General features: G+C 49.2%; 1 protein-coding gene across 18 annotated transcripts in view; it reads left to right on the top strand.

The window, feature by feature from the left end:
• The window catches only part of Dgcr2 (DiGeorge syndrome critical region gene 2), a 77,013-nt gene that overhangs the window by 38,995 nt on the left and 24,118 nt on the right, over positions 1 to 13,900 (top strand). For 15 of the 18 annotated variants that reach the window (XM_076548440.1, XM_076548434.1, XM_076548438.1 and 12 more), the window contains one exon: positions 13,037 to 13,162. In XM_076548440.1, coding sequence (XP_076404555.1) covers positions 13,138 to 13,162 — 25 coding nt within the window. In that variant the 5' untranslated portion in view covers positions 13,037 to 13,137. Of the gene's footprint in view, positions 1 to 13,036; positions 13,164 to 13,900 lie in introns of all 18 variants that reach the window. The other 3 variants (XM_076548431.1, XM_076548432.1, XM_076548430.1) reach the window with 1 other exon arrangement.

Raw genomic sequence — 13,900 nt, 5'->3', positions numbered from 1 at the left:
AAGTTCTGCAGTACACAGAGCAGAGGGTCCTCTCTAGCACACAGATGGGCTGATGATAAGTTCTGCAGTACACAGAGCAGAGGGTCCGTCCTTCCGCCATCGGATCACACGTGTCTGCTGGAGGCATTTTCCAAAGATAGGAATGATGGCGGCCTGCTCATGGCCTTCTAGGAACGTCCTATATCTATGACTTGTTCTTGGGTCATAGCTGAGAGAGTGGACTTCCCAGCCCTTGGCACCAAAAGCTAGTGAGGACCCTGAGGCCATAAGGGGAAGCCTCCCCAAGACCATAGAACAAAAGACCCCCAGAGTGGTCTTTTGCAGAACTTTGTGAAAATCAAATGGTTTTTGTTTCCTTCACATGAAACAAAGCTATTTGCTGCTCTTGCCTTTACTTTTTTTTTTTTTTTTTAATTTTTGTTCTGAGACATAACGGTTTCTCTGTGTGGCAGCCCTGGCTGTTAAAGCAGCGCAGAGCTTCACAGACACTGCCGTGGACTATGCGAGCAGTGGTAGCCGCGCTGTGCGTGCCTTCTCTGAGACAGTGGAGTGAAGAGGAGGGCTGACTCCCTTTCAGACCTCGTGGCCTGGCACAGAGGAGGCTCAGCACAGCGTCCGTGGCTGTAAAGCTATGTGGGTTGCCATGCTCTTTGGAAGGCCAGTGCGGGGCGGCGGCTCCAGGCTCTTGGGTTGGGTGTGACAAGTAGGAATGGTGTGTGCAGACACTGGGCGTCTGGAGGTGGAGAACTGAGCCACAGCGGCCCTCTCCTAACTTGTCCTTGTCTCTCTGTATATACTTGTGGTGGCCTGCGAGGTCACAGTCTGCATGGGAGCAGATTGATTCTTATTTCCGAGAAATTTAAGTTATAAAAACACACAGGAGTAATATGATACCTTATCTTACTTATTTAATAGCTGCTGAAATTTTGTTACCCTTTTTCTAGTTTTTTTTTTTTTTTTTTTTTTTAACTTTAAAATAAAAATAACTGGCCATGGTGGCTCATGCTTGTAATCCTAGCACTCCAAAGGCTGAAGCAAGGAAGATTCCCCCAAGCTCAAGGCCAACCTGGGCTACATGGAGGCTGGAAGACCCTTTCACAGGAGGGAGCAGAGAGTGAGTGGGTGGTCACTTGTGCTCTGAAAGCTGTGGTCTTCCTAGAGAGCATGTCAGTGAGTCATGGAAAGCAAGCCCCAGCCACTCTCCATGAGGCCACTTTTACATGTGGACTTGAGAATTGGCCGAGATTATTTCATTGCCCTCACCCTCCAGAAGCATCTCTAAACAGAGCAGGAGATTAAAAGTTACGGAAACAAAGAAGATGAGAACAGTCCTTCCAGTAACAGGAAAGGAGTGACTTCAGTTTTGTTTTTGTTTTGAGACAAATTCTCACCATTTAGCCGGGGCTGGCCTAGAACTCAAAATTGTAGTTGAGTCCACTCTACCTCCCAAGTGCTGGTATTATGGGTAGATGTGTGCCGAGATTTCAGCGGGTCTTTGAAAGCGGAAAGGGCGGCATGCTTGATGTGGTGTGTGTCCTTGATGGCTCTTCCTGTGTTTCCGAAGCTGGAAGGCTGGAGTCAGAGTACTCAATGCCCTGCCAGCAGCCTTCAGTGTATCCTTTGGCTCCAGGAGGTGCTGCGGCCCGGGGGTGGGGGGGGTGGGGGTGGGGGGGGGTGGTTCCTCTCCCTGGCCTCCCGTGAGAACATCAGCTTTGACTGGGACACATTTTTGCTGTGGCTGCCAGCTGTCCTAAGGGCTCCAGAGCACCTGGGACGTGGTTTGAGTCCTGCGGGCAGAGGGGCACAGCAGCTGGTGTCCGCTTGACTCTGGCTCTCCGCAGCTTTGCTGCCAACCTTGGCAGTCGGGTTCTCTACAGGAAACAACACTGTGTTCCTCCAGAAGGTTCAGTGGACTCTGACCTCAATTCTAAGATGAGAGGAGGTCTTGGAGTGTTTTGAAGAAGGCAGTGACTACAAGAAGCAAAATTTACTTCAGAGTTGGTTTAGGGAGACACCAAATGGCCTGCAAGACAGAATCTGCTGGATATAGACAGATCCAAGACACAGGACATGGCAGAGGCAGAATCATACGACACAGGGCTGTGACACTGGGAAAAAATGAAATTGGTTGCCTAACTCATAACACACAAAAAATGAAGGTGTAAGTAGAATATCAACTTTGATAAGGAGGTTAAAATCTCCGAAAAACAGCTGGTTTTAGCAAACAGAGGTAGCGCAGGCCTTTAATCCTAGTAATCAGGAGACAGAAACAGGTGGATCTCTATGAGTTCAAGGCCAGCATAGTCTACAGAGTGAGTTCCAGGACAGTCAGGACTGCTGCACAGAGAAACCCTGTCTCAAAAAAAAAAAAAAAAAAAAAAAAAACAACAACAACAACAAAAAAAAAACCCTAAAACTAAAAAACGAAGAGCTGGAAGCCAGGGAAGGGCTCAGCTGGTGAAGTGTTTGCAGTCCAACCTTGAGAACCTGAGTGTGATCCCCAGTACCACATCAAAAACTGGACATCATGGCTGCATTTGTAATCCCAGCATGTATAGGAATCGGAGGCAGGCAGATCCCTAGGTCTCACTGGCCAGCCTAGCCAAATCAGCAAGCCCCAGGTCCCAGGGAGAGACAGTGCCAAAGAAGACCACAGTGGGTGGTTCCTAAGGCATAGCTATTTCTTAGAAAAGTTACTAGTACTAAGTAAATATAGAGCTATGCAAATTCCTTAGTACTCTAAAGACCAAGATGCTGTTTACACACCTAGGGATGGCAGAAATTAAGATCTCCGCTAAACTAAATAAGTGTTGGAGAGAATGTGATGTGTTGGGACTCTTACCATGGTTTGGTGAGGTGGATGAATTGATCACCTACTTTAGGAAACAGGTATTTTCTTACATATCAGACCACCCTCATAGTCTGTGATCTAGGTTTCTTATTTGGAAGAACTTTGGAGAAATTCTTTTAGCATTTTTATACTAACATCTTGGGGGACGACCCGAATGTATGTGATGACATGATAAAGTGTGTTGTGCCAGTGACAAAGCATGGATGTTAGGTGTAAGTACTAACGTTTGTGTTGGCAGACAGCAGTAGTTGGCAGACAGCTGCCGTGAGGTAAGCTGAGTGAAACACAGCATCGGGACACAAGCGCCATGGCTCTGTGGCAGAGCACTTCTGCAGAGTTAGAGCTCTTGGTTCCTCCCAGGTGGAAAAACAAGGACCGAGACTGGAAGGCTCAGGCAGTGTGAGTTTAGCCCTGCAGGTGAAGTTTCTGTCATTACTGCATTTCATTGTGGTGCTTGTAGCTTCTCCTCTTCAGAAAGCTGGCGTGGCTTTTGTTTGAGGAGACAAGTCTTGTTATGTGACCCAGACTGGTTTCACACCCCTAGGCTCACAGATCCTCCTGTCTTAGCTCCAAGTGTTGGAACTCCAGGCACGTAGGAGCAGAGCGGGAGCTGACGCAGCCTAACAGACCAGCCGCAGCATGGCCTGCTGAAGAGAGAGCAGGAGAGATGCCTCTGTCCGCGCATGCGCACTCAAGCGAGCGAGCCCTGGTAGTCGAGAGCTGTCAGGTTCCGGCAGGGGGATGGAGTGAGCTTCTCAGTACCACACACTTTCTTCTCCACTCCACACAGTTGACTCCTCCCTCCAAAAGCTGATAGGCTTGTTTTGTGGTCCTGTGCTGTCCAGCGGTAGCAGTGAGTCCTTGTGACTTAGGCACCTGCAAGAAAGGGCTGTTTGGAATGAAGATGTGAGGGAAATATAAAGTAAGCACCATGGAGCAGCCACAGTGTACACGAGGGTGACAGGCGTCTGTGGCTGCTCCTGTGCCGGGACTGCACGCTGAGCTCCATCTGCTCTGTTGACTTGTTGAAGAGAGGTTGCATCATCTCCGTTAGCGTTAGAGCCACTGAGCTCACAGGGAGGTCAGGGAGGTTGAAAAGGGAAGAACTGGGAAAGATGATCTCAGGTGACAGATAGAGCTGCCCCCCCTCCCCCTTGCTGCCTAGATGCTTTCTGCCAGTCCTGTATCCCAGGACGAGATCAGGAGAGTCTTTTCTGAGGATACGCAGGTGTATCTCACAATGCAGCAGGCTAGAGCAGCCCGAGGAGAAGGCTCCCGCATGGGACTCATTCAGGTGCTCAGTTTATGGCTTATCTAGGCCATCTTCCCCTTAACCCTGAAAACAGTTGCTCTTTCCCAAATCTCTGGATGCGCAGCAGACTTAACACAGCTCCCTAAGCCAGGAGAGCCAGAGCGGGTTACCTGAGGTGACTGGTGTGTGGGACAGTGGATCAGTCCCAGCGGAGGCCAGCACCTGTCTGCACTGCTCACGGCCGCGTCCCTTGGACTGAAGTTCTGCTCTGCTAGGCTTGTTGGCAAGGTTCCATAGCAGGATCCATGGAACGTGGGGTGCTTAGGAAGAAGCAGTGCACACAGCAGCCCCCGTGGAGATTGACAATTACTGTTGTCTGTTCATTGAAGGAGTAACAGAACTTTAAAAAAGACACTCTGACTTAACAAAATGGCAGTCTAGGAAATTCCAAGTCCTCGCTCTGCCACAGAAACATTCCAAAGCAACTAGAGGCTGGACAAAGGGACTCTGTAACAGCTCTGGAGAAAACTCAGAAGCCAGCTACCATGCCTGGCTCAGGACCACCCCCCCCCTCTTTCATTTTGTTTTATTTTATGTACATTGGTATTCTGCCTACATGTCTATGTGAGGGAGTCAGATTCCCTGGGACAGGAGTTATAGACAGTTGTGAGCTGCCATGTGGGTGCTGGGAATTGAACCTGGGTCCTGTAGAAGAGCAGCCAGTGCTCTTAACTGCTGAGCCATCTCTCCAGCCGAGACCTCTCTTTTTAAAGGCAATGTTTATTTCTATCCTTGCCAATCTCATCCACGTATATAGTAAATCTTAGTCCTTACCCACTGCTGTCTCATCCCTCTCTTCCCGACAGTCCCCGCCTGTTTTCATGTCATTTTTATGTAAGATACAGACGTAAACAGTATCTGAAGTGTGTTTGCGGAACTAAAGGGAAATCTGGACAGAGACCTGAGACACACGGGAAGGTGGGCTTGATGCTATTGCTTGGGTAGATGCTCTCCTAGCATGGGTTCTGCCTCCCGAGGAGCTGACAGAAGAGAAATCCCTGACGCAGTGTGGCTGCTCACACCTGTAATCTCAGTATTTAAGGGACAGCAACATCCATACTCTAGAGTGAGACCATTGTCCCCTAGCAGGATGGCAGGTGACCCTCAGGCACAGCCCTGTGATCTCCAGGGATAATCTGGGACAAGCTGAAGTCAGCTCCCAGAAGAGTCTCAGCTAGGCACCGTACAAACACCGGAGAACACGCCACAGCCAGGTGGTCAGATGGAGAATCCCGCATCCTGAACGCCCTGCAGAGCGGAACAGCTGTGCTGTGATGGCAACCAAGAGCCAAGTGTCCTGGGACTACAGGGTAAAGCCTGTCTAATAGAGTCCCTGAGACTGAGAAAGAAAGCTTGAAAATCGGACCTGACAGTACTCAGTGGTGGGAACCACAGTCTCCACGGGAGTGTTCACAGACGCAGGCACACACAGGACACTGGCGAGAGCTGCTGGGGATGTGGAGCCGAAGGAAATCAGAGTCAGCCATTGACTTCACCGTCCTGGGAGGAAGACTGGGAGGGAAGAGCACTGCAGAGGAGTGGAGGAGCAGCCTCAGGAGGAGGGCAGGAGAGACTGGAGGGAAGAGCACTGCAGAGGAGTGGAGGAGCAGCCTCAGGAGGAGGGCAGGAGAGACTGGAGGGGTTCACAGTCGGGCGGACCGGACCTGTGTCTGCCCAGTGCCCTCGCTATACCCAGTCTCTCCCTCTGTCCCCCTCTCCCTCTGTCCCCCTCTCTCCCTCTCCCTCTGTCCCTCTGTCCCCCTCCCTCCCTCCCCTCACTCCTTGCTTTCACCAGAACGTAGTCTGGCTGGATCCACGGGTCTCTGCATCTGAGAGTGTGTTCTCCCCCTCCATTCAGTCCGCCCTTGGCTGGAACGCCCTCGTCTCCCTCGTCCCCGTGCCCGCTCCCTGGCCCTGTCGTTCCCCCTCTGTTTGTCCCTCTGCTTCTGTCTTCCCAGTACTGATCACCAGTCCCGCTGTGTTCTCTTTTCTTTCTGCTCGTACCCATAGTGACATATTAGTGTATACCTTATAACAGTGTCCCCAAGGTGATTAGCGTTTAACAAGTTATTGTTTGGGAGGGGGTTGTTGCTTGCATTCTTAAAAATTATAATTTATTATTGTTTGGCTGGTTTTTATTGTTTGATTTGGGGGTATTGGAGGTGGGTTATTTTTTTCAGGGGTGATTATTTTGTAGTTGACTATTTCCCAGAGCGTTTACTGGGTATTGACTGTTGTTGTGGACAGTATTCTACTAATGGGGAGGAATGTGGATGAAGTCTCGCACTTCAGACAGCAGGTTAACAAAAACGCTTCAACTCCTACTACCACCTAGTCTTTCCTGAAGAAAGGTGACCAAGATAAAATAAAAATTCAACAGTGATCTAACTCCCGATATAGATTCCAACCCCCAGACACAAGTAGCGTTAAGGCTTACAAGATGGCCCAGTAGACAGACATGCCACAGGTCTGACAGACTGGGTCCTGAGGGCGTCCTCTGACGACACACACTAAAACTTTAAAAGGAAAACACAAGAAACATGACGTCCATGACATGTCTCATCTATTGGGGAAAATTATAAAGGCCACTCCACGTAGTTAAAAGTAAGATTTATTTAGTGGATGACTCACAAATGAAAGAATAGATAGGTCGCGGGGGTCTGGGGAAGGCGTATAGCAATCCAGCGGTGTTCTCTGGAGCTCTGCACAATCAATCTCCACCGTCCAGGGTCCAGGCGCAGAGAGCGAGCCCCGAGCGAGCGCTTGCCCATCCAGCTCTCAGGTTTCCAGCACCTCCCCTTGCCCCGCCTCGTAGGCGTGACAGTTGCCAGAGTCTCAATGGGGGTTGGAGCTTCCAGATCCAAGCTGGAATGACTACCCACTACATCTCCCCCTTTTTGTCTAAATAAGAAGGTTCTAAACTAATACAAGACTATATACAAAGGAATGGTTATCAAATATTGTCCAGAAATAATGAGGGATAATGACCTAGATAAGATGTAACTACAACCAATGAAACAATATCAAGCAAGAAACACATTCTAAAATCCAGAGAAGTATAGAGCATAGGTAAACGGCATGTTGATATTGGGGAAAATTATAAAGGCCACTCCACGTAGTTAAAAGTAAGATTTATTTAGTGGATGACTCACAAATGAAAGAATAGATAGGTCGCGGGGGTCTGGGGAAGGCGTATAGCAATCCAGCGGTGTTCTCTGGAGCTCTGCACAATCAATCTCCACCGTCCAGGGTCCAGGCGCAGAGAGCGAGCCCCGAGCGAGCGCTTGCCCATCCAGCTCTCAGGTTTCCAGCACCTCCCCTTGCCCCGCCTCGTAGGCGTGACAGTTGCCAGAGTCTCAATGGGGGTTGGAGCTTCCAGATCCAAGCTGGAATGACTACCCACTACACTCATCTGAAATATATGATCCCCAGTGATATAAAGTCCCCAGTGATAGTAACTTAGATGAATTTCAGAAAGAATTCGAGGCCGGGCGGTGGTGGCGGCGCACGCCTTTAATCCCAGCACTCGGGAGGCAGAGGCAGATGGATCTCTGAGTTTGAGGCCAGCCTGGGCTGCAGAGGGAGTTCCAGGAAAAGCACCAAAACTACAGAGAGAAACCCTGTCTTGGGAAAAAAAAGAAAGAAAGAAAGAAAGAAACAAACAAACAAACAAACAAAAGAATTTGAAAGTATGATGAAAACTTTTCAAGAAACAAGAGGAGTGAATTAAGGACAACACACACATGAGGTAAAGAAGTCAGTTCGGAATGAAAACAGAGTTAATAAAGAGCAATGTTGAAAAAGGAACAAACTGCCGGGCAGCGGTGGCGCACGCCTTTAATCCAGCACTCAGGAGGCAGAGGCAGGCAGATCTCTGTGAGTTCAAGACCAGCCTGGTCTACAGAGTGAGCTCCAGGACAGCCAGGGCTATTCAGAGAGATCATGTCTCAAAAAACAAACAAACAAAAAGCAAAAAAAAAAAAAAAAAAAAAAAAAGGGGAAAGAAACTGAAATAATAGAAAAGTTTAGTAAGTCAGATGACAAGCACATTGGAAAGCCTGACTGGTAGAATGGGCCACACTCAGGGCAGAAACATCGGGGTTTGGAGACAAGGTAGTCGAATTGGTGCATGGTTCAAGAACATCAGTAAGATCTTAAACACATACAAATGGAATGTGCAGGAAACATTGAGAAAGCTGTGTCTATAGATTGTAGGCATAGAAGGGCAAAAATGTGCCAAAAGCATAGAAATTATTTTCAATACAAACAGCAGAAAATTTCCCAAGTCTAGGGAAGATGGGGACCATCTAAGGACAAAAGTCAGAATCAAAACAGAAACTCTAGGGATGGGGATTTAGCTCAGTGGAAGAGGCCCTGGGTTCGGTCCTCAGATCCAGAGAGAGAGAGAGAGAGAGAGAGGGAGAGAGCGGGGGGGGGGGGGGGGGGGGGGAAGAAAGGGGGAGAGAGGGAGGGAGAGAAAAAAGAAGAAAGGAAGGAAGGAAGAAAGAAGAAAAAACAAAAAACCCAGAACTCCCCACATTCTATCCAGTTAAACACTAACTAGACGGAGCAAAGAAAGTGTGTCAAAAGCAGCAACAGAGAAGGCCCAAGCCATGCAGAGGCAGCCCCTTAGAGCCCCACCCTGACTGAACTACCCAACGTGCAGGAGAGCATTAGGGTACAAGTGAGCTCTCCAAGCTGATGGGGCACTGTTGTTGTTGTTTTGTTTTACTCTTTTGGCTCTTTGCTCTTTTGGGGGGCCCAGCACCTAGCTCCCAAATAAATCATACACAGAGACTTATTCTTATAAATGCCCACTCTTAGCTTGGCTTGTTTCTTGCTAGCTTTTCTTAAATTATCTGTCTACCTCTGGGCTTTTACCTTTCTCTATTTCTGTATATCTTTTCTTTCCTCCTTATTCTGTGTCTGATTGTGTGGCTGGGTGGCTGGCCCCTTCTTTTCTCACTCCTTGATCTTTCTTGCTTCCCATCTTTTTCTCCTTCTATTTATTCTCTCTTGCCTTGCTATTGGCCATTCAGCTCTTCATTAGACCAATCAGGCGTTTTAGACAGGCAATATAACAAAGTGTCACAGAGTTAATCAAATGCAACATAAAAGACTGCAATACATAGTCGGGTAGTGGTAGCACACGCTTTAATCCCAGCACTCAGGAGGCAGAGGCAGGTGGATCTCTGTGAGTTCAAGGCCAGCCTGGGCTACAGAGTGAGATCCAGGACAGGCACCAAAACTACACAGAGAAACCCTGTCTCGGGGGGGAGGGGGGGGGAAGACTGCAATACATCTTGGTATCATTAAACAAATGTTCCACAGTATAAGCAAATGTAACAATCCCAAACTAATATTCCACAACAGGGCACACCAACATGAACCTGGAATTATAGTCGGCATCAGCAAGTTAAGTAATATTTGCTTACTAAAACTCCAAAGCCAGAAAATACAGAATCCTAATGACACTGCTGTTACCCTGTGCCAGGTTCTTTAACTGGCTGTGCTGTGGCCCAGCCACACTCAGACTGTCTTCTGAGCCTTGCTGGAGAGCGCACCAGGGGCCGTTATCCGTCTCTGGTCTGCCAGCATTTTGAGGCTGTGATGTTTTTAAAATGTCAACGAAAACTTGTCTTCTAGTTCTTACTCACATGTAGAATATAAAGCCCAATAGAAAATGACTGCACACACACAGTCCTACAAGGTCTAAGTTCAAAGTTGTCTCCTGCTGCTCCTGGGTTCACGACTTCACACCTGTACAGTGGAGGCGCCTCTACAGGGGAGATAATGCTGCAGGTCAGCACGGGTGGTCGAGCTGCCCGAGTCGGACCACACAGTCAGCCTGTCGCCTGGGGACTCGGCTGCCAGCAAAGCCATGACAGGATGACCCCCTCTTTTCCCCTTTCCCTCTCTCCCCTCTGCTCTCTTTCCTCCTCCTCTCCATCTCCCCCTCTGTTGTGGTTTGAATGAGATGTCCCTCATAAGTTTCAGCCATTTGAATACTTGGTCCCCAGATGGTGAGACTGTTTGGGAAGAATTAGGAGGTGTGATCTTGTTGGAGGAGGTGTGTCACTGGGGACAGGCTCTGAGGTTTCAGAAGCTAAACCCATTTCCAGTTAGCTTTTTATCTTTGTTTCTTACTTGTATCTCAAGGTATGAGCTCTCGGGCTGGAGAGATGGCTCAGAGGTTTAGAGCACTGGCTGCTCTTCCAAAGGTCCTGAGTTCAGTTCCCAGCACCACATGGTGGCTTACAGCCATCTGTAATGAGAGCTGGTGCCCTCTTCTGGCCTGCAGGCAGAGTACTGTATACATAATAAATAAGTAAATCTTAAAACAAATACTGTTCCAATGTCACGCCTGCCTGCTGCCATGCTCCTCACTTAGGATGATCATGAACTCTGACTCTCTGAAACTATGAACCTAGATTAAATGCTTTCTTCTATAAGTTGTCATGGTCATGGTGTCTTAACCACTGTTGCAGGCTATTTGATCACACTGTGAACCTCGAGATTGCGCTATTTACTGGAAAAACCTGTTTCCAGCTGTGGTGTGGCTCAGCCCTAGCACACACCTTTAATCCAAGAGCTTTCTGCTTGACTACTGTGAACAGGACTAAGTAAAATCAACCTTAGGTCAAGAAGTGAAGCAAGCAACTAGTTGACAGGAAATAACCATAGAAAGTAAGAGGAAATCAGGAGAGAGACGCACAGGAAGTAGAAGGAGGGACATCCATTGGAGGAGTATTTGAGACTCCTCCAAACAAGAAGAGAAAGCTCTTTTTCTGGGACAGTGGCAGAGGAGGAAGCAGCTGGGTGCTTTCTCTGTCTCTCGCAGATTTTCACCCCAACATCTAGCTCCCGAGTCTTTATTGATGGGCTAGAATGATGGAGACTTAGTTACAAACAACATCTGACAGCGGTAGAGAAGTACCAGACGCCCTCCCTCTCAGCTCTGCCGTCTCCATCCCCTCCCCTTCCCCCCTTTCTCCTCTGTGTGGAAGTAGCGCTCAGGACTCCGTGCACACTGGGTGTCCTGCCAACTTAAACACTTGCAATATTTCACATTAAATAATCTTTCATAATGAGATGAGAGTGTTATGCCCAGATTGTGACCCCCCAAAGAGACCACCGAAGACCTTGGATGTCCAGAATGCAACAGCAAGGTTTATTCTGCAGATACAAGTCTAGACAGGGACTCATTCCTCCATCCAATACAGTGAGGCAGGGAGGAGTGCCTCTTTCTTGGGGAAGTTAGTTTTTATAGGCAAAACCCATAAAATTTCTTAGAGGGGAGGGGGTTAGTACGGGTCCATCCTTGATTGGTCAAGTTGTTCCCGGGCCTGGACTTTATTTTATTTCATCTTATCTGTTTGCCCTGTCAGGAGTTTTACAACTCATCTCCGGGGTCTGGTCTTGTTATCTCTGGAGAGGGGCATCTCGTGGTTAATTGGTTACCATCAGACATCCTGACTCTGTTCTTTTGTTCCTGGGGCTGGCGCCATCATTTCTGGGGACTTGAAACTGGCCTGGCCTAGATCACAGTCCCCAAAGCCGCCACTGAAGACTTTAGGTACAGAATGCAAAAGTAAGGTGTTTTCTAAGTTTACAAGTCTCCAGGGAGGCTCTTCCAAATCTCTCACTCACAGCAGGGAGGTGGGAAGGAGCGCTCCCCTTTCTTTGTGAGGCTAGTTCTTAAAGGCACAGACCATATAATTTATTTTAACCCACCTCCCTTTTTAGTCTTTTGGTCGAATATCCTGATTGTTTTCCAAAGTCCCTGTAGCAGATACAGCCACCTGGGGAAAAGGGGTCTAAGTTCTTATCTACACTTAGGAATCCTGGTTTAAGCTTCTCTTTGTCTATATGGGATAGACTGGGGGGATTTACTGAGGTATCACAAGAGAATCCTGTTAGGTAAGAATAAGCTTAGAGCCCAGGATATTACAGAGTCAGGTGTCTAGAGAAACGTCAGTCAAGTGAGCGGACTGGAGTCCAGGAAGTGTGTAGGAGGCCAGTCCTTGTCACGGCTCAGGGGCTCAGGCTGGCCTGGGAGCAGCCGTGCATACCAAGTGTACCACTGTTTGCCTTCACCTTGTCCTCATGCGAGGGGAGTGCGAGGTGGTGGCCCGGAGGCATGTTAGCTCTGGCGTCTCCTGTTCAGTGACCTTGGGTCAGTCACCTCACCTCTTTCAGTCCACTCCGCGTGAGGTGGTAGGAAAATGTCTCTGATAAGGGCTTAAATGACTCCCAAAGACCTGTGTGGGAGGAGTGACCTGCAAGTTGTGAGCTCATTCTGCGGGAAACTAGAATGTTCCTTCTATCTTCAGCCTCCTATCCACACTCAGCCATGCGTGGAGACCCATTGCACACCAGGACCTGTGCCAGGTCTTTTCTATGCTGAGGCACTAGCCTGGTAACTTAACAGCCTCAGGGGCCTGCAGACAAGTGGACAGACAGTGTGGTAGAAGCCTGTATGCGGTGGGTTTCCCTTGCACACTAACAGAATGTGCCCAGGCCTGTGGGGCTGCAGAGGACAACCCAGGCCTTAGGAAGAGCTCCCTCACCAGGCAGGCGTTCCTGTAGAGAGCTGGCACTGCTGACCTTTGTAAAGCAGGAGTGCATGGCTCTTGGCTGAGGAAGGAGTGCTTGCTGAAGGACAAGAGTCCATATAGCACTGAAGTAACAGGTGTGCTTCTCCAGGAGCACGCTTGTCCCATTGGATGTGAACATCTAAAGAAAATCAGAATGTGACTCCTGATGCCACGCCTGGTCCCACCAGGCCTTTCCAGCCCTGAGCTGCCGTGGGACTTGGTGCTGGCAAACCACAGGGTGCTGCTGATGGGCTCACGGCCTACTTTTGCTTTCAGAAGTGACTGGAGAGGCCCGTCCTTATCATGGGAAGGAGACCTTGGACCTGCGGCAGGGGCGGAGCAGAGGAGGCGACCCCCCACAGTTCCACATCGTGAACATGGCTCAGCCTGTCCGCTTCAGCAGTGAGTTGCAGCCCTGCCCCAAGGCAGTGCCCACCGTGTCTGTCCGGCGTCTTAAGTTTACAGCCTTGCCCAGGCCTGGTTCCTTGAGGCCACGGCCAGGGAGATAGGTTTGCTAAAGCAGCCCTGGAAGATGTCGGAGCCACAGCGTGGAAACAGTCTCCCCTTTTAGTGATTAGTAAATGGGTGGCGTTAAACTTGCGAAGGAGCATAGCAAGGCTGAAGGAGAGCAAAGCATAGTTTAAATGCTGCACCCTAAACAGCCCTGCTGAGGGGATGATACCCTCCCCTCCAATGTATAAGAACAGCTAGATTTGGGCAGCAGAACTGGTGCTTAACATGCTTGCTGTGGGGCGTAGGTCTGTTTTCTGTGTAAGATTTATTATGTACACAGTGTTCTGTCTGCATGTATGACAGAAGAGGGAGCCAGATCTCATTACAGGTGGTTGTGAGCCACCATGTGGGTGCTGGGAATTGAACTCAGGACCTCTGGAAGAGCAGCCAGTGCTCCTAACCTCTGAGCCACCTCTCCAGCCCCCTGTGTTAACTCTTAGCCCACAGCCTCAACATGGAAGGTGACTCAGAGGCACTTTGCAGACTCAACCTCTGCCTGCCTCCCTCCTATGCCAACCGTCACCAGTCCTAGGGCTTGGCCACCAAGCTACAGTGACTGCGTGAGCCAGCACGGTCAGTGCCGTGAGGAGCCTGGAAATGAGCCACCTCCCGGGCTCCCAGCCCACC

The sequence above is a fragment of the Peromyscus maniculatus genome, chromosome 12 (assembly GCF_049852395.1).
Source record: "Peromyscus maniculatus bairdii isolate BWxNUB_F1_BW_parent chromosome 12, HU_Pman_BW_mat_3.1, whole genome shotgun sequence".
In the NCBI taxonomy this organism is placed as follows: domain Eukaryota; kingdom Metazoa; phylum Chordata; class Mammalia; order Rodentia; family Cricetidae; genus Peromyscus; species Peromyscus maniculatus.
Note: the sequence above shows the minus strand (reverse complement) of the source record. Positions and strands in the feature narration are given on the sequence as shown.